Below are 18,902 nucleotides of genomic sequence, written 5' to 3' on the forward strand. Positions count from 1 at the left end.
ATAACCGGAAATTAAACAAATCAAGATGTGTTAAACAAATTATACCAACAAACAAACAAAAAACAGAGCACGAAGTATCATGAAACAACGATTCCATATAAGTAGATTTAATTTTACTCTTGATTCCTAGAAAAAAAAAAGAGATGTTCTTGTTCATAACTCATAAGCTTTCTTATTATTCTAAGATTAGGATGATTTTATAATAATAATCCCTGACGTCTTCTAACTACTCTAACATCATAAGTCTCTTTTTGTTCTCTTCTTTGACTGATCTTATGAAGCTAAGAACTTCATACATATCGGAGGCTTTACTCCGGCAAGTGCAAGCACCGCCGCAGGTAAAGTCCAAAGCCCTTCACCGCAGATTAGCCCTGAAGCCACCGCCGGAACCATAACCTCTGCTTTCTTCCGATTCATCTTCTCCCAAACAAACACAATCAAAGTCCCTACACACATGTCGATCGCGAAATAAGCTCCGACCAGGAACGGAACCGCCATCGCCGTCGGAAGTGGCATGAACCTTCCAATCTTTGCTGGCGTAAGATCTCTGACGACGTTGACCAAAACAGCAAACCCAAAAAACCCGTAACACATTTGGAGACAGTGAAGAGGCAGAGCAGAGAAGCCTTGCACCCCAAGAATCGCCATGTTTCTGTAAATCAAAGCGTAAGGAGCCTTGAATTCACCGTTAGGGTTTCCAACGTCGAACGCTTTGTAGAACAGAAAGAAACTCAAAGGCGTCACGATGCATCCAACGACTGTCCCGATCATTTGGCTAGCGAACATAGCCTTAGGTGACGTCATCGTGTAATGAGCCGTCTTGAAATCTTGCATCAAAATACAAGAAACCGAAACAACTGATTTGATCAGTCCACAGCCAGCGAGTCCGGCTACAACTCCGTTCTCTCTACCCGTCACAGCCGCGATAACGAAAAGACCGATTTTTCCGTAGTTATAAGCCATGTTAATGTCTGTAAGTCCAGCTCCATAAGCGTTACAGAACGCTAGAGAAGGCGCGAAAATGTAAGCTACAATAACGTAATACCATTTGAGCTGAGGAAATATCAGAGGAACCACGACGGTTGAGACCGCAGCAAAGCTAAGATATCCGGCAACTCCGATCCACATCGGGATTTTGTCCCTGAGGAAATTCTCATCTTCCTTGAGGTCTTTCCTTTTTCTCTTGTGATCCACGTCATCAAGATCATTAGGTTTGTTCTTCAATCTTGCGTTGATATTGACAATGGTGACAAAGAGGATCTTAACGAAAGTGTAGAGACCGTCACCAAGGATTAGAGCTACGGATAAGAAGACTTTGTAGCCGTATATGCTTTTCATGTTGTGTTCGTCGAGATTCTCAGGGAACCAAGAGCCTTTGAGTTTATCAAGAAGAGGCCACATTAAGCCATAAGAGAGGATAGCTCCTAAAAGCAAAGAAAGGTTAACCAAATGTGAACAGATCATTCCTGCTCCCACAAATGTCATACTGAAATCAAAAAAGAACCTGCAAGAAAAGGATTTCATGATTTAGTATATGATTCAAGAAACTCGATTCATTTAAAAACTTAATTCTTACGTTTGTTTCCAAGCTTTCAAGCCAAAGGTTGGGAACTGAGAAAAGCCACAACCTTCAATACCAGAGAAAAACCACTGGAAGAAACCCCACAAGAAACTAAATGAGAAGTATTTCATAAAACCACGCACTTGTTTCCTGCAAACCGATTCCAACTAAAAGATTAGGCCACTTATGTAGCAATATCACCTCTTTTTTTTGTAAAATAGGTGAATGAACTTACTTGGACTGTTCATCTCCTTGTGTGTGGAAACCATTGATGAGAACAGCAGTAGCTAAACCACTCGGATATGTTAACTTTAGATCAATAATCATAACCTTCCGGAGAGGGATCAAGACGAAAAGACCGATGAAACAGACAACAAAAAGATAAGCAGTCATCCAACCAAGCCCTGGTTCTTTCACACTCTTCTCAGAATTACCTTCCAAGTTCACACCAGACAACACATATGTCTTATGATTTAACCCCAGAAGATAAGAAGCAAACCCACCTGAAAAGTGAAAAAAAAGAATACTCAAATTATTTTAAATCAAAATTTCACAACTTAGATTTTATATCCCAAAAAGCAAAAGCAATAGCAATATCAACCCTTTTGTTGTGACCCAACTAACCCAAAAGTTTTATATAAAAGTTCAAATATTTTAATATGTATGGAACTGTTCTGCAGATCCTCCCAATGACTCTTTACTTGTTTCCCAAGAAAAATAAACTACTAAGGAAGAAATAAAAGCAGTTATGTTCTTAACCTCCAACGGCAATGCCGTAACAAGCAACAGCAGATGTCTGAATCATTGTGTTCTCTTGTCTAGTGAATGGCTTGGCGACAAATCCTGATTTCTTGAGAATCTTAGTCCATGTCTGGACAAAGACAAAAGCCAGTAAAGCTGCAGAGCTGTTGAGATTTGGAACAATCCCTGTCGTGAGATTTAGCTTCTGAGCTATCACACTGAACACAACTCCGATCACTATGCTCACTAACACTCCTCTCACGGTTATCTGCTTCGTCCAAGGTTCGATAGTCCTCCCAGACATCTCTTCCTCTGTTTCATGTTCTTCTTCTCGTAGTGACAGTCCATTGTTGTCTTCCTCTTCTTCTTCTCTCTTCACGTTCTTTCTCTGCTCTATTTCCATGGAAACTGAAGGAAAAAAAATATTAGAGTATTTGCAAATGAAAATTCTTGGAGAGTTAAAGAGTTATCTTTGATACTTATATACATACCAGAATGTTTAGGAATATGAAACTCTGCTTTTTTTAACCTGTTTAATAAACAAAAAACACTACTTTATATTTTTTATTTTTTTGGGTTTGGAAGAGAATATAGAAGAAAGCTAAAGAACACATAGTCTCGACCCTCTTAAGTGCGCATGTCCGACACGCGCATTGTCCCACGTAGACGAATCCGTCAAAATACAAACGCCAAAGTTGTAAACGCAAATTCTGTGAGCAAAACAAAAAAGGGTTGGGAGAAATTTTGGTAGACAAGTCAAGTGGCCAAGTAGATTGTCGTTAGCATCTTGTTCTAAAAGGACATTTATTGAATGATATTTCACTGAGTTATTTTATTTGTTTGTAAGAATCTTTGAATTCTTATTACAGCCAAATGAAAAATGTGTGGTTCTTGTGGGTGCAATGATTTAAAATGTCCTTTTTGATCAAGGGTTTTGAAAACAAAATTGTCTCCGCAATCACATCGTCGTAATGAAATGTCTCTTACGTATAAAATTTCCACTCTCCTTAACTTTGATGTTTTTTATTTGTTTTCAAAGATAGTCATTATACTTAGTTTTGACTTTTGAGTATAAACTTTCGAAACTGGCCTAGGTTTATGTCCATGTGAAAAGCCACTGAATATTTTAGATAATTCATCATAGATAAGTTCATTAATTAAGAATGTAAAATCCGAAAAAAAAGAAAAAAAAAAGAAAAGAAAAAAGAATGTAAAATCCATTGCTAGTTTTCAACCAAGAATACACAAGTTACTAACAGTGGAGAAAGAAGTAATTCAACATACGTATATGTTGTTGTTCCCGGTCTGAGAAGGTTATGAGTCTTATTGCCCAATTTGTTCGACTCAGACTTATCATTTTTAAACCTCTTCACGTTTGGATAACGAGCTTTTCTAGTTGTACTATATATGTACCTTAAAGTTTTGCTATAATTTAATATAAACCTCCAAAACAGATTTTGAATTAATTAATCTGAAAGGAAAAAACTCGAAATTACCTTCCTCAATTACTTTTTGATTATTCAGAAGTCAAAAAATATTATATTAAAAATGAATATGTTAGACTTAATTTATGGAACTATTTTATATAAGTAACGTAGGCATGCCAATAACCTTAAAAGAGATTCGAAATTTGATATTTGTTTAAGAGAATTATAACATTTTTATGATGAGGACATGAATATCCAAAACCCATAATTGTAGAATAAACTGAAAATGAAATGTATATAGATGCTATAATCGCGTATAGATGTGAATATAGTGAAAGTAGTGAGATTCTAAACGAGTCTGGCTCAATGGACCATAAGACCGATACTTCCACATGCCACGACAAAGACAATTCACTTTCTTCTTTTCTTTTTCGTTTATCTTTCAACGCAATCTTTCGTCTCAATTATTATTCGACGAATGAAGTCCATTTTATATAACTCCACAGTATTTAGGAATAGAGATCCAGCTTCGAGAGTGTGGACTTTTATTTTGTTTTCCTTCAACTACTAATGAGTAATGACGTAGTTGATGTTATATGATAACGAGTTTGGAACAAATGTTACATCTCTAAATAATTTCCTGAAGAATTGTGGAACAACAATGTAAACGAAATCAAATTAAACGTAAAGAAATGTGGAAAGAAAATACATCCGAGAGAACCAATTTATTAGGACAACTGACACAAAACATATAACTAATGGGTTACGTGTGGTCTAAAGCTTGTGCTTTGAGCATGTGGGTTATGTTTCATGAAAGTTCTATCCAAATTCAATTAGTAATGAGTTGGTTATACCTTTATCATATATTATGTTAGGCTAGATCACATTTTTATTATGAAGTTCCTAACATATATCATTACTAAAAAAGATAAAATTTAATCACAAAACTAAACATAGTAATTGATAAAATCTAATATAGTGGGTACAAAGCTGAAACCAAAACACTTTAAACTTTTCAACTAACATGTTGCTTTCTAATATGACATAGAATGCGTGTAATTACATAGGGATTAGTCTTACTAGGGATTAGATTCGCCGACTATTTATCAAAAAATGGAGGAAAAAAACAAAAAATATAAATAGAGTGGGGATAATGATAGGTGGATGGAGACGAAAGAAGAAAAAATGAATACTACTCCTTGACACCATTCATTTGAGAAAGAATCTCATTCACTCTTAAAGTCACAACTTATCCTTCTATAGCCCTACTATACCATACATTGACCCCAAACTATGACAATGACTTTTTTTGACCTTTCTCCAAAAGTCTTTAACTCTTTCATTTCTTCATCCAACTTATGCGTTTGCGGCCAAATCGCTTATACCGACAGCGTTTCCATCAACGAGTACTATATTCTTATCATCAAGTAGTAGTGTAGTACTATTATTCTTTACTTTAATTGTCATGTTACGCCTAAGCTTTTGGTTTCACCTTAGTTTTTATTTCGGGTGGAATGTTGTTGCCTTTAGTTATTTATTTAGTGACTAGTTGGGAAATAAATGTAAGAGATAATGACCACGTTCTTACTTACATGCCCATGTTACCCTAAGTTGTAATTTATCACTATCAATCCATATATATGATGGGCATAAAATATCAGTCACATGCGTCTAGTCTAGTAATAACAAATTTAAAATTTATGTGTCGATCTCTAGTCCGTGTCTGACCGAAACCTATAAAGACAAACTACGAACTATCTACGCAGTTTGTTGTTTTTAAAATACTCAATTTGCAGTGCCCAAATGACAAATCAGATGTTGATAGTAGTCAAACTCTACAAAAACCAAAATCATAAAACTGAATGTCTTACATCTATTAGTGTGACCTACAAGATACCAATCCTGTTTTTTTTTTTTTGTTAAGCTTAAGTTGATTTTGGGTTTAAGTACACTCCCTAAAATTAAACTGAAAAATCCAGCTGAAAGTGAATATGGTAACCCTATTATATATAGTTCATGACATGTTTTGGATTCTTAGCAAAATAACATGAGAATCAGCCAAGCGTATAAGCCCGGCCCATTAAGGTTTATTTTAATAAACTTTGATATCTTTACGTATTAAAAAAGCAATTCGGCTTTTTATGGCGCAAAAGAAAAGAAGTGTGACGTTGAAAAGAGAACCCAAAACCAGCGGCTGAAGATCATGTTGGGGACCTTTATATTTTTTTTATACAAAAATCATATCTCTAATCATTATTATACACAGCGCCAGAAAAATATCTGCTCTCAATAAACAACAACAACAAAAGTTAAGATTCTCAGTCACGTACATCAATCAGTACATGTATCATGAAATTATGCAACTTAAAAAATGTATTCGTTTACTTAACAAGGGTATAACTTTTACTAGAAAATAAATCACTGTAAGAATGGAGTAATCTTGTATAACTAATTAAGGTCAATACGATCTTAAATCAAATTGTCCTATACTGGCTTTGGAATTTAGCTTTGGATTGATTTCTTTAGTTTGTTTTGTTAGTCCGATTGTAGTATTCAATTCTCAAAAAAAAAAAAAAAAAAAACACAAGGGAAACGACAAGGAAGTGGAAGTAGACAAGTTGTGAGAAGAAGACAAACAAAGAAGCAAAGCAAAGTTCTGCACACAATTGTGCAACTCAAGAAGAGAAACCACGTTACTACTTCATGCTCGCTGTTGGTATTTTAGACATATGCAAATCATGCAAACCGTGCGTGATGATGAAGCCACACCATACACCATATACATTACTTGGTGTCTTGATTTTGACCAAGAAGACTTTAAAATATAAACAAATTAAGTTTGTCCAAAAAAAAAAAAACAAATTAAGTAAAATTTCGTCGAGACGTCCACGTGAGCGGCCAAACCGCGTGCCACCACCCCTAGAATTCAAACAAAACAGAAGTCGCAACTCGCCACCTTCTCCTTCTCTCTCTCTTTATGTTTCCCTCTAAAAAGAAAGGCCGATCCTTTCACAAGTTTACATCTAAAAGTAATACGTAAAACAGAGAACCCAAAAAAGAGAGAAATGTGTAGATCGACTGATTTCGAGAGGTACGTTGAGAAAGAGAGCTTAAAGGTTAAAGCTTTCTTCGTCCGGTTCACTGGTTTGCCCACCCGATATTCTTTACCCGACTCTCTCACTCTTCTCTACCCACCTCGGATCAACGAAGCTGCTTTCGAGCTCGACGGCTCCAAGGTCCGACCCGATTCCCCTGCTTTCGTCACACTCCACAGGGTCGTCAAAGGATGTGACGTCATTTACGGGTCTAGGGAACGTGTCCGGGTCTGGGATGGGATCCGTTTCGAGGTTTACATGAGTGAGGAGAGGGTCGTCAAAGGTATCTTCAGAAAAGACGAAGGAGAGAACTGGAAACTTGAGTGCGAGTGCGAGATGGAGGATGAAGGAACAGCCGAGGTTGTTGTTGCCGCCGAGGGACACGTCGCCACGGCCACGATGGCGAGAAAACATAGACGGAGGAGGAAGCAGAGGATCGGGTTCGAGTGTCTGGAGGAGATTCCGGAGGAGAGGGAGGAAGGGAGGGAATCCGACGGCGGTGTGTGTTTTTGCACGTGCAGCGGCGGCGAAGAAGAATGTGACGACGGAGATGGAGAGTGGGAGGAGGTTGAGTGGACGGCTGAGATGGAGTCTGAGACGGAGGGAATGGGATGGGCCGTTGATTTGGGGATTTGGGTTATGTGTTTGGGTGTTGGCTATTTGGTGTCTAAAGCCTCTACCAAATCCTTGACAAGTCGGAGAAGAAGAAGAGCAAGAACTTTCTTCTAGAGGATCTTTCGTTTCTAGTAATCTCAATCAGTTTTAACTTAATTGTATAATAACGTTCGAACATAATGTAAAGAACACCACGATTTTGATTACAAGAGTCTGAAAGGTACTTTATATTTGAACATAAATCAATTAACGTAAGGCAAATTCAGAATAAATTTTTGAAGAATCTGATAAATAATAATACAAAGTTGAATTTACAAATTTCAATACACAAAAGAATCCAAAAGCTTTCTTTCTTACTAGTAAATATGATACACCAAACCAAAGAAAACAAAAATTGATCAAGACGTGGGATTATATATTTCAAAGTAAATTATAAGCAAATATGTGAAAGGAACTTACTTCTCCCTTTTTTATTTATTTCTGTATTCGTTTCTGTCGTCTATAATCTATTAGTTTACATGGGAAGCAGACATCGGTCACCTTGTTTTCGCCGTCATCCTATCGTCTGAAACCTTACACGGAACCCAGCTGAAGAAACTGATATCCTCTTTGCTTCACTGTCTCTAAGCTCTTGTCTGGTTTTTGCTGTTATAACCAAACGAGACTTCACTCTTTCTCCTACAGGTTCTGTGCAGTTTAGTGTTACCAGTGTCCCTGTCCCTTCTGGTTACACTTGTTCCCGACCCGTGAATGCTTTCAGTTTCTGTTGCAGCTGTACACAAACATAAAAGAATTGCTTGATGACACGAAACACAACAAGGGCGTTCTAACTAGTTGAAAATCTGTTTAACTTACTTGGTTGTATTTGGATTTCTCTATATCGAGTTCTTCCGTTAAGTCGTCCAGCCTGAAAATTTTGGCAGTTAATGCTTGCAGCAAGATGCACTTGGAAAGAATAGACTATATCATTCTCTAGAAACAAAAGCTTTTCTTTAAGAAGAGCACTTACCTAGCACGGAGGTCAGAAATACTACTAAGTAGTAACCTCTCCCTCTCGCAAGCCGCAGGTTCAACCTGTAATCCATATAAGAGGTTGAGTAGATGAAGTTACAAAGTCACATAGTTAACCAGCTGTGAGTAATATCTTTGATGAATTTTTTGAGAACATATATGAAAAATCAACTTACGTTTCCATTACTGTCTGAGCGAGGCAAAGGTGGTAACTTTCCAGATTGAGAACCTACAAGGAAGATGAAGGTACCATAACTGAATAGAATTCATCATAAGTTATAACATCACAGTAGATTGAAGTATAATTGTCTATCATACCTTCTGTTGCCTCTGCGGGTTGTAAACTATTCAGTAAATTCATAATAAGATCCTGCAGGGAAATAGTTCAATTGCGGAAGTTAAGACCCTGCTAATTATTTAATAAGAGACGAGTCTCATGTCTTGAAGGATGTTCCTCACCTGTTGTATAGAGTTTTGCTGGAACAGATGATGAAGCTGAGGCATGATGAGTGTAGAAGACGAAGAATGGCTACTTAACTCATTGTTGGTCTGCGGCTGAACTGTTGGCTGTAGGATGGAAAACAAGACTAAGACTAGATACAAAATTTTCAACGAGTAAAATAAAATCTACTAATGAATGACTTGAAGGCCCCTTTGAGGTTGGCAAACTGACCATTTTGGGCTCAAGTATCCAGTTACCCACACTTGCAGATTTTCTCAGTGGGGACACCTAGAAAATTAGTGTACAATTTTATCAAGTCAAGAACTCAGTTTAGGAGAAATCGATCAGTCTACACTAATAAGCAAAGACAAGAAAACCAACCTGTGGAGATCGACGAGGGACTATACTTAATGGAACATCCTAGAGTAGATTGTATGATTAGTTACAGTCAAAGAATAGGAAATCATATAGCAGTACATTATATAACATGTTACAAACCTTTGCAAGATCTACATTTCCTGATGTTACTGAAAATCGTCCTTTTTGAACCAGATTAGCCTTTGACTTATCATCCAGAGAATCACGGAAGCCTATTCGATATGGACAAAATACTCTTTAACACAACTGCAAGAGAAGCAATAAAACCACTAAGCTGCACGAAGATTGCCAATGTTACTTGCTCACCTCCTGAGTATTTCATGGGAGCTGACAAACTGTTTGCAGAAGCACGGGTTGAAAGATTCAAAGGACCACTAAAGCTAGGTGCTCTTCGGACTGTTGGTGCCGGCTGCTGTTCACTCTCGGATCTAGCAGGTTGAAATTACAAGTTGGATTTTTTGAAAGTTTCTATATAAAGAAAAATAGATCTGAAGTGACTCAAGCAACAATTAGCAAATGTCAAACCTTTCAAAGATATGACCTTTCTCGGAAGCCGAGTGGCTCAATACGGTCCTGCTTGTAAGTGGTCCACTCTGGCTTTGGCGTCTTACTGGCTTAACCTTGGCCTCGGGAATGTCATGCTCTGAATTTGGTGACATTCGTTCTAAAGAAGAAGCAGTTGTTATGAAAGTGAATTTCTCTTCGTATGTTCGTTCTTCCACCTCAGTATTGGAAGCCTTTTCCTTTCCGTTCAAGTTTTCAAATGGTAGAAGCTTATCAAATACTTGCTCCCTGTCATTCACCTGCAGGGTTTTTTTTTAAGATATATTCAGACCACCAGACTTTGATACAAAGGAAGTGAAATTTAATATATGCCTTTTTCTAAATTTTATCGACAGATTACTCGCCTTATTAAACTGTGCACATAATATTTCTTCATCTTCCTTGCTCTCTGCTAGATCATCGTCATCACTTAGCTAGTACACAAACAAACAATATAAGAACAAGGATTATGTGATAAAACCAATGAACATAAACTAAGGATAGTGCAACAGCGAAAAATAAAATTACCAAAGATGCTTGTGTTTTCAAGTCTCTGACGTCAAAATTCCAAGCGCTCACTCCTCTTTGGTATTCGCTCTGACATAAAAATGTTGTTTTATGTCCACTCTGCCATTTGACTCATAAAGTATTTAGGCATTAATGTCAAACTAAGGGGTCTGTCACCTGTGATTTAGCTTCCTCGTCAGCAGTGGCCATTCTTTTTAATGCAAGCTGCTGAGCATCCTTGGCCTGTCATGCAACAACCCGCTCAATAACGTAAGAACATGAAAATTTCGCCTAAAAAGCTGAAACACAAAAAGAACATGGCTAACCTGAAGCGATTTTACACGTGTCCCAAGAGGTGGTAAATCGGAGAATAACGTTTTCACAGAAAGTTCTGGAGGCTTCGTGTGTTTGAAACAGGAGTGCTTCAACAATTTCTCAGCAGTTGGCCTTTTCGTTTGATCTTTCACCAAACACATTGCTACCATTTCTTTAAAGGACTGGGCACAACTGAAAGTCCTCTAATTAGTTTAGTAAAAATATAAATTGCAAATGAAAAACAGATACATTTGAAAATCCAACAATAGTTGATCAACATAAGGAATACACCTAGAAAGAACACGAGTACCTTGGAAAATTTCTTATCACGATCATAATCAAGGCCAGGAGGAGCGTTTTGAATAGTCATTAGGAGCACCTGAAACCAGGAGAAATAAGAATCAGAGCCATTTTAATAGATTCACATACAGACAAAAACCGAAAAAGAGAGATTAAACACCTTCATGGGGGGATATTTTGAGAAAGGTGCATGACCATGGGCCAATTCAAGTGCTGTTATACCAAATGACCAGATATCAGCCCTGTTAAGAAATGACAGAAGAACAACCAACCAATAAGCTATATTGCGTTTATTTGTTCCACAGTATAAACAGTATTTGATATGCATCACCTAGCAAATATGTTTACAATTGGATTAGAGGCAGAGTAGTTTGACAGGTTGTCTTACCATGCATACCGAAGTGAGCTACTTTCTATATTACACAAGAAAACAAGTAGAAAATACAAGTGTTTTATCTATCATTTGGGATTAAAAGTATAAACTCACTTGGAATTGTATCCATTTCCCGGCTGCAAGACTTCTGGTGCCATCCTACAAACAGAAACCAGAATATAAATGTAAGCGCCATTGAATATAGAGTGATGGTAAAGTGAAAAAAGAGAGAAGTACAATAACTGACCAGCAAGGAGTACCAACAAATGTGTTCCTTGCACGTTGCCTATCACCATTATCAAACAAGCAAGCAGAGACGCCAAAATCGCCAAGCTTAATCTCCCCATTGTCATCAAGAAGTATGTTTCCAGCCTAGGATAAAAGGGAAAAAAGAAAACAAAATTTGAATAAGTTGTCTGGACGCAAGATATAAAGTCCAGTGAGCTGATAGAGTTTCACTTTTACTACCAACCTTAACATCCCGATGGATGTGGCCTTGTTTATGAAGATAATCAAGAGCTTTAAGAGTTTCTTTCAGTAAACAACATATAGCTGACTCTTCAAATCCGTCTGAATATGCAGTCTTCATAAGATGCAAACACGAACCTTGTGCCATGAACGGCATAACGACCCAAAGACTGTGGTCGACAGAAAATGAACAGAACGACTTTATAACGTTGGGATGGTCTATCAAACTCATAGTCTGAGATTCCCTCCTAATATCATCCTAAAAAAACAAAAGCACCCTGTCATTAATTCATAGATAAAAAAATCTAGGAAAAAGAGAAAACAAATTGAAAGAACAGATAGGCGGAAGAAACAAATACGACAACAGTTCAATACTAAAATGCAACCCCAAACATGAAACGCTAAAGGACAGATCTCATAGCGGATTCAAACTAGGGAAATCATCACTAACTAGCTTGAGAATAAGGTTGAACATTAAGTTCCTCAGCCTCTAGGACTGCTTGTGGAAATCATCTAAAGACTAATAACACTTTAATAAAACTCAACAAAACAGAACAACTAGTCTTAGTCCCCTTTCAGACGACAAAAGCTTTACCGCTTGCCACTATGTGAATAAAGCAGCACAAATTTAGCAACTTACCCCATGATCTCGAAACTTCTACTCTAGAAACACAAAAATCTACACTTAAAAGGCAGAGAATCATGAACAAAAGATGTCAAAATAAGGAGCTCAAGTAAGGCCTTTCTCCAGATTGATCTAATACAAAAGCAATAAAAGACTAAGGAAAACGAACCAGATTGCTATTGCATCGATCGAGATCCAAACACTTGATAGCGACGACTTCCTTGGTCGGGAGATAGATCGCTCGATACACAACAGCGCTAGCTCCATGTCCTATTTCTTCCATAAGCTTATAGTCTTTAGGATTCAAAGAGTAACCTCTCTGCAGCTTGCCACTACCACTTCCACCACCACGACCAACAGCAACAGTACTACCTCCTCCCACCATCTTCTTCCGTCGCTTCAAAACCGCCCTGAATACCACCGAATCAAAAACACAAGAAAAAAAAAAACAGTACTTTGGCCTTCAGATACAATCACAAAATGAATAACATAAAATGGAAGAAACAAAATCTGGAGACTAGTAGTTGTTTACTCGAGAACAAGTCGAAACCCCATTGAAATTGAATACTAATTTCCTTTTGATTAATTTTCTCTATAAAAAAATTATGTTTTTCACTTTCTCTGCTTCCTATATTTTTTCTGATCAGTTGACCTCCACGACAAACGCGATTGAGAGCGATAGAAAGACAAAAACAACTCTTGTGCTTACGTGGTTTATCAGTAAAGCTTCTCAGATTATTACACGTGGATGTAGTATAATTAATGAATGGCTAGGAATTGCCTTGACCCATCTACCTTCCTTTGGGTTATTCACGAGTGACTAATGACTTGACAATGATTAATATTCCTTAATAACTTTTTAGGACAAAGATTAAAAAAAAACTGAAAATTATCCAAAAATGGAAGCAGAAGAAAGAAAAAATCTAATTCTTTTTTACTGGATGATTAAATATAGAAAGATTTACATTTTTCAACCAAAATATACAATAAAAGTCTTCAGAGAATATTTAATTTGTTAATTCTTACATTAGTCAGAGCTAGGAAATGGCCTTAAGATCTTCATTTTGAAACAGAAGTCCAAAGCTATAGACGCAAACGCAAATATCAAAACACTTTGGGACACCAGAACGGCGCCGTCTATGCCATGTGATAGCAAGCTTTCCCAGCTCAGCTCTAATGGCGGTCCTCTGCTCAACATACCAAGTCCTATATTTAACACAACAACAACATTAAAAAATCAGATTTAGAATAAATCTTCTCTTTGTCCAAAAAAAAGAAGAAAAAATCTTCTTTTGTTGAAAAAAGACAGATCCAAAATAGTACAGGTCAGAGATTAATAATCAACTCAGCAATTATTTTAGAATATATCAAATACTTGATTAGTGATCTATTACTGTCAAATTATATATAAATTTCAAAACAACCAAAGGGCGGGGACAAGACAACGATGGGATTTTTCCAGCTCATACTTCCACACAATACATAACAAGACAAAGAAAGTCTTTTTCTTTTACCATTTCTTTCCCTAATCCATTGCTTGTGAAAACACACAATTTCAATCACAAACGTATACGCTTTGACCCATTCGTAGAAGTTGAGATCTGAAACAGTAACCAAAGGTGTTTTGTTACCTTTTACAAACCCAAAGGCGGCAACGGCTCCAGATTTGAGATGACTATCATCCAAGTCTCTTCTGACTGCATACCTGAATGTGACTCCAAACAATGCACAGCTCGCAAACGCTACTCCCAGGGGTAGAACAAGCTGCTCGATGCTCGAGACCTGAGATAGAGCGAATGGGATTTCTGTCATGGTCCCAACCGCAGCTGCGATCACTGCTGCCTTTGCTGATTCTATTCTCTCCTTGTCTTTATCAATCGAATAACCTTTTTCTGAACTTCCAATTGCCGCGGTATCTGCTAAGGACAAGGAACGTTCTGCTTCCTCAACCATTGATCTTGCTGCGATGATCTCCTGCTGGCATTCTGCGATCTTGAATCAGATAATTGAGTAAGATGAAACATGTTCTGTCTCCTTTAGGAATTTCGTGGAAGAAAAACATGAGCTTTCACTGTCTATGATAACAAACTAAAGACTTTGTTCGGAAACAATAGAAAACCAAAAACGAAATCTCATATTGCTACCAAAGTCATGATTTTTAGTAACCTTATCTGATGGATTATCTTCACAGAAACAAAGAGAAAACCCATTTCCAGGTTTCAATCACAAAAGCTACACGCCTACACCATTGATAGTGATTGAAACTCTGAAACTAATCAATAACTTGAACCTAATAAAAAATGCTACCAAAGTCATGATTTTTAGTAACCTTATCTAATGTGATTATCTTCATTTTCACACAAACTAAAGAGAAACCCCTCTCCCAGGTTTCAATCACAAAAGCTACAACATTGATAGTGAATGAAACTCAGAAACTAATCAATACGTGAATCTATCCTTAGCATACAATGAACAAGTTTACTATTCCACTGAAATTGAATAAAGATTAACCAGTCTTCTCTGAAAGTAACCCTAAATCCATCATACTCTACAGAACCTCCCAAAATCTCAAATTCCAAGCGCAATATAACCAAATGTTTAAAGTTCCATCATCCTTATATCTACACGAAAAAAGCTCTCACCTCTGAGGCTCTTGATTCAAGCTGATTAACATAATCCTGTAGCAATTTCGCCTCAATTTCTTGCCTCTCTATATCTTCGAGCTCTCGCTTCGCAATCTCCACTCTCAAGGAAGCTTTTTCCAGACCATCAAGCAAACCCTTGTTCTCTTCTCTGCTCAGTAGCTCCTCCACTTGATTTCTCGCAATACCAGATAGCGATTTCTTCAAATTTCCGCCGTCACTTGAGTTTGCTACATTCTCTTCCGATGAACTTCTAATTCTCCAGTTTCGGGATCTGCAATGAGGAGAACTGAACCCATTCGGAAGTTTGGGATTCAGAGTATGAATTTCTGATGAAACCACTGGATTTGGTTTCCATGGAAGCGATTGAAGAGATAAATATTGCATTTTGATGAATAAACGAAAAAAACACTTCAGAGTTCTCTATCTCTGGTTGATCCGTTGCGAAGAATGGCCACTAAAACGATATGATAAAAAAACGGCAAGCTTTGTGAAGGCAAACGCCCATACTTTTCCACAAACGACATGCATTCTAATATTCGAAACTACAACTTCGTGATTTTGAATTTTCCGAGTACATTCGATGTGTTTTCCGATAGTGTTGTTGTTCTGATTTTCTTGAGATAATGTGAATCTCAGCAAGACATGACATGAATCATAAAAACATATAATTAAGAGAAGGGACATAACTTTTGAGGTTAATCTTTGGGTTCATACATTAATCACCAACAATGCCCATTTATTTTGAAGTCTACTAATCCCATGAGTCTAAAAATGTCTAATACTACGACACTTAAAGAGCAACCAGTTTTAACTTTTAACAAAAGCTCTTAAGGTAAAAAGAATTAAAATTAAATGATTAGTTAAAAACCAAGTCGCCATGGTCCAATGGTAAAGAGAGGTAAGTCCCGCCACCTGAGTTCGAGTAGCATTGGGGGTTCGAGATTTAACATGGTTTCTCCCGGATCCGGGAGATTAGTCTTTGAGCCTAGAAATCTTTTGGGATCACTCCTAAGTTATAAAAAAATGATTAATTGATTTAATTATGAAAAACCACTTTTTATATATGAGATTTTGGTTGACTTAAGAGAAGTGACGGTTTATTAGTGGACATTGTGTAAAAAAAATTTCTTTTTCTTTTGACAAAAATATTTGTGTAAAATATTTAAAGGAAAAAAGTAGGCAATTAAGCATCTTTTTCAACCCAAATCCGACAATCGTTGCAGAGATGGCTCCGATTTATCTTCTCTCTTCCCGTGTTTTTCCTCTCTTCTCCTTGTTTATTTAGGTTTCGTTTTGTTTGAATGCAATAATTTCATACAGTCTTCAGGTTTGTGGCTTCAAAATATTACGATTAGGTTTAGTATCGATAATTAATTATTTTTTTTTTTTTATTTTATGATTTTCATATTTGTATTTGTTTTTATGTCATATTTGTTTAAAACTTTATGATATGCAAATGATTTAAAATTTTGTGTTTTATAAAAAATTTTTAGAAAAAAACTTCATGACTCTTTTTAAAAACCCCAACACCGTCTCTTTAACTTCTGCATTTCAAAATTTATACTAAAAATATTTAGAAAAGCCTCCAATGGAGTTTTCCCATTGTGAATGGTCTAAAGAAGCATTAAAGGCGTGAACCTCATCAACCACGGCCTTCTTGTACAACGACACATCGGTTGACCCGAGCACAACGTGATACCCGCGTGCCTTGAGATCAACAGATTTGTCCAGAGCCGTGGCCATCCCAGCCAAGTAAGCTCCTCCACTCGCCGGATCAGAGGCCAAAACCGCCGTCTCAGCCACCTTCATGACTGACATCAACTTCGGGTTACCTGGATCGTTAAGTAACCCCAAACTCGCACTCAGATCCCTCGGCCCCATCATCACACAATCCATCCCATCAACGGCGACAATCTCATTCACATTCTTCACACCTTCCTCTGATTCTATCTACAACCTCAACCAACAACAAATTTTCATTTTAACAATTTTTTTTAACAATTTAACAACTTCTCCCGATAAAAATGCAAATGACATACTATACCTGGCACATGATGAAGAGCTTATCAGCGTAATTAGCTAAGTACTTTTCGTCAAAACCGAAGCTGGAGTCTCTCACAACAGAGTCTGCACAGCCGCGAACACCTTCAGGACGATACCGGCAGAACGAAACCGCCTCGGCCGCAGATTTCCCTGTTTCGACCATCGGAAACATAATGCCGTCGGGTCCGAGATCCAACGCTTTCTTCGCCCAAGCCTGGCTTATGTCAGGTATCCGTAGGACGGTGGAGCAACCGGCGGCCTCGATCGCTCGCATGCAGTGAAGCGCTTCACGAATCCCGCCCGCGCCGTGCTCCAGATCAACGATGATGAAGTCGTAGCCAGCACGTGCAGCGATCTCAGCTAGCTCCGGTGAGAATGAGAGGAGAAAATGGCCGAGAAGCTTTTCACCTTCTTGGAGACGTGATTTCAGAGGTTTTCTGGATTCCATTACTACAGAGAGAAGTGGAGGAGAGAGAGGAGTGAGACGAAGAAAACGAAGAAGTAGAAGATTAATTGTACGTACAAATGTTTTTTTTAATATAATTTCAAAAAAAACAACCTTAATTCTGTTGGTCAAAGTCAAAGGCTGTAGGTGAGAGAATATATAGTAGTGGGCTAGCGGGCAATTAGGGTTGCTGTTAAGAGATGGGCTTCAGTCATCTTCTATTCCCAGGCCCATCGGTACTCAATGTCTTTTTTTTTTCTGCAACTGGACCAATATTAAATTGTCAACTCATTAATCATCGGTAAGAAAATTGGCAAGTCTGCAAAGCTGCTGGGTCATAAAAGGAAACAGTAAGAGACGATGAAGTAAAGTATCAACATTGGTCTGAGTTTTCCTACACCGAATTAATATGGTCGGCCCATCTATAAGCCTACTACTGCATGGCCACCAAACAAATATTATAGCAAATGTAAGCTTCTTCATATTACATGAGCACTTGAGTTGACACTATCCAACTACACTAGCATTGTGTACTTTGTAATGTATATAAGAGGAATCATTTATTAAATCTAACTAAACAAAAACAGTAATTATGACAAGACACACAAAAATTTGTAAAAGGGGCATGTGTTATAAGTAAGATTACCTAAATATCAAAAAAAAAATCCGAGTATTTGATGATAAAAATTTGAAACTACAGTAGTTGTGGCAATCAAACGTACAATAATAAAATGTAAACTTTCCAGTTTTTCCTGGTCAATAATTTTTAATTGAGTAAATGTACTAACGTTCCTTAATCATAAAATGTAAATTTCCCAAATTTTCCTAGGTAATGGTCCTTAATGACAAAATATTAAACTTCCATTTTTTCCGAATAACTTATACACAAAAATGAATATACACGAGCATAAAAAAAAAAGTTAGAAAGAATACATAAATAATAGTTTGGTGCCGTGGAAAAAACAAAATGGAGGCAGCTTTCATTGTAATAGTTGCAGCAGTCGTCATTGCATTTGCCTGTGTAACCGGGTTTGGTCTATGGTGTTGTTTTGGTCATCATTCTCCGGTTTCGCCCAAGCCTAATGATTCTTCTTCTTAACTTTTTTTCTTTCTATTTTCAATAATTATTATTTTATTTTTTTGGTTATGAAAGTTATATCATGTGGTTATTTTTGTCTAATCATATTGTAACTCTTTATTTACATTATTCTTTAATGATTTTCAAAGTTACATATCAAACTTTAAATAGAAAAGTATTTAAGCAAATATATACAACTACCCTAAGTACTGATGGACTTGGGCTTTCTCGAAGAGAAGATGACACAGATAATTCAGACATATGTCCAAAGTTTAAACTAGGGTTGTATG

At 37.1% G+C, this 18,902-nt stretch overlaps 5 protein-coding genes across 7 annotated transcripts; 1 reads left to right on the forward strand and 4 right to left on the reverse strand.

Annotated features, from left to right (window-relative positions):
• Nucleotides 1-75: 75 nt before the first annotated feature.
• On the reverse strand, nucleotides 76-2,878 carry LOC17878535 (metal-nicotianamine transporter YSL1). Of its 2 annotated transcripts, XM_006283203.2 has the most exons (5): nucleotides 2,794-2,878; nucleotides 2,321-2,710; nucleotides 1,797-2,064; nucleotides 1,577-1,711; nucleotides 76-1,504 (listed from the first exon to the last, which is right to left on the reverse strand). In XM_006283203.2, the coding sequence occupies exons 2-5, from the start codon at nucleotides 2,703-2,705 to the stop codon at nucleotides 274-276; spliced, it is 2,019 nt and encodes a 672-aa protein (XP_006283265.1). In that variant the 5' UTR covers nucleotides 2,706-2,710; nucleotides 2,794-2,878; the 3' UTR covers nucleotides 76-273. The 2 variants fall into 2 exon arrangements, with proteins under 2 accessions (XP_006283265.1, XP_023635552.1); XM_023779784.1 differs by lacking the exon at nucleotides 2,794-2,878 and having other exon boundaries at nucleotides 2,321-2,773.
• Nucleotides 2,879-6,413: 3,535 nt separating this feature from the next.
• LOC17879211 lies at nucleotides 6,414-7,644 on the forward strand. The gene has a single exon (XM_006284339.2). The coding sequence runs from the start codon at nucleotides 6,795-6,797 to the stop codon at nucleotides 7,551-7,553; it is 759 nt and encodes a 252-aa protein (XP_006284401.1). The 5' UTR covers nucleotides 6,414-6,794; the 3' UTR covers nucleotides 7,554-7,644.
• Nucleotides 7,645-7,707: 63 nt separating this feature from the next.
• LOC17878786 (STE20/SPS1-related proline-alanine-rich protein kinase) lies at nucleotides 7,708-13,041 on the reverse strand. Of its 2 annotated transcripts, XM_006282717.2 has the most exons (22): nucleotides 12,934-13,041; nucleotides 12,571-12,811; nucleotides 11,781-12,035; nucleotides 11,556-11,680; nucleotides 11,423-11,467; nucleotides 11,096-11,177; nucleotides 10,946-11,014; nucleotides 10,647-10,817; nucleotides 10,498-10,563; nucleotides 10,342-10,410; nucleotides 10,179-10,247; nucleotides 9,796-10,073; nucleotides 9,577-9,698; nucleotides 9,391-9,482; nucleotides 9,274-9,312; nucleotides 9,124-9,180; nucleotides 8,910-9,017; nucleotides 8,769-8,820; nucleotides 8,627-8,679; nucleotides 8,449-8,513; nucleotides 8,295-8,346; nucleotides 7,708-8,211 (listed from the first exon to the last, which is right to left on the reverse strand). In XM_006282717.2, exons 1-22 carry the CDS (start codon nucleotides 12,954-12,956, stop codon nucleotides 8,167-8,169), a joined length of 2,178 nt encoding a protein of 725 aa, XP_006282779.2. In that variant the 5' UTR covers nucleotides 12,957-13,041; the 3' UTR covers nucleotides 7,708-8,166. The 2 variants fall into 2 exon arrangements, with proteins under 2 accessions (XP_006282779.2, XP_023634165.1); XM_023778397.1 differs by lacking the exon at nucleotides 9,124-9,180.
• Nucleotides 13,042-13,313: 272 nt separating this feature from the next.
• Nucleotides 13,314-15,484, reverse strand: LOC17879299. The gene is made up of 3 exons (XM_006282615.2): nucleotides 15,044-15,484; nucleotides 14,033-14,393; nucleotides 13,314-13,607 (listed from the first exon to the last, which is right to left on the reverse strand). Exons 1-3 carry the CDS (start codon nucleotides 15,428-15,430, stop codon nucleotides 13,429-13,431), a joined length of 927 nt encoding a protein of 308 aa, XP_006282677.1. The 5' UTR covers nucleotides 15,431-15,484; the 3' UTR covers nucleotides 13,314-13,428.
• Nucleotides 15,485-16,532: 1,048 nt separating this feature from the next.
• On the reverse strand, nucleotides 16,533-17,689 carry LOC17880987 (2-keto-3-deoxy-L-rhamnonate aldolase). Its single transcript, XM_023779240.1, has 2 exons — nucleotides 17,091-17,689; nucleotides 16,533-16,996 (listed from the first exon to the last, which is right to left on the reverse strand). Exons 1-2 carry the CDS (start codon nucleotides 17,535-17,537, stop codon nucleotides 16,610-16,612), a joined length of 834 nt encoding a protein of 277 aa, XP_023635008.1. The 5' UTR covers nucleotides 17,538-17,689; the 3' UTR covers nucleotides 16,533-16,609.
• Between the last annotated feature and the right edge of the window lie 1,213 nt (nucleotides 17,690-18,902).

The sequence above is a fragment of the Capsella rubella genome, unplaced genomic scaffold, assembly GCF_000375325.1.
Source record: "Capsella rubella cultivar Monte Gargano unplaced genomic scaffold, Caprub1_0 scaffold_7, whole genome shotgun sequence".
In the NCBI taxonomy this organism is placed as follows: Eukaryota; Viridiplantae; Streptophyta; class Magnoliopsida; order Brassicales; family Brassicaceae; genus Capsella; species Capsella rubella.

Coding starts and splice junctions, on each gene's coding strand:
- LOC17878535 (XM_006283203.2), bottom strand. CDS start 2,705: ATGGAAATAGAGCAGAGAAAGAACGTGAAGAGAGAAGAAGAAGAGGAA. Junction 1,712..1,796: donor CAAGGAGATGAACAGTCCAA/GTAAGTTCATTC, acceptor ATCGGTTTGCAG/GAAACAAGTGCGTGGTTTTA. Junction 1,505..1,576: donor TTGAAAGCTTGGAAACAAAC/GTAAGAATTAAG, acceptor CTTTTCTTGCAG/GTTCTTTTTTGATTTCAGTA.
- LOC17879211 (XM_006284339.2), top strand. CDS start 6,795: ATGTGTAGATCGACTGATTTCGAGAGGTACGTTGAGAAAGAGAGCTTA.
- LOC17878786 (XM_006282717.2), bottom strand. CDS start 12,956: ATGGGGTTTCGACTTGTTCTCGA. Junction 10,411..10,497: donor ACGAGGAAGCTAAATCACAG/GTGACAGACCCC, acceptor TTTTTATGTCAG/AGCGAATACCAAAGAGGAGT. Junction 10,074..10,178: donor TATGTGCACAGTTTAATAAG/GCGAGTAATCTG, acceptor AAAACCCTGCAG/GTGAATGACAGGGAGCAAGT.
- LOC17879299 (XM_006282615.2), bottom strand. CDS start 15,430: ATGCAATATTTATCTCTTCAATCGCTTCCATGGAAACCAAATCCAGTG. Junction 14,394..15,043: donor TTGAATCAAGAGCCTCAGAG/GTGAGAGCTTTT, acceptor ATCTGATTCAAG/ATCGCAGAATGCCAGCAGGA. Junction 13,608..14,032: donor CGCCTTTGGGTTTGTAAAAG/GTAACAAAACAC, acceptor TGTTAAATATAG/GACTTGGTATGTTGAGCAGA.
- LOC17880987 (XM_023779240.1), bottom strand. CDS start 17,537: ATGGAATCCAGAAAACCTCTGAAATCACGTCTCCAAGAAGGTGAAAAG. Junction 16,997..17,090: donor AGCTCTTCATCATGTGCCAG/GTATAGTATGTC, acceptor TTGAGGTTGTAG/ATAGAATCAGAGGAAGGTGT.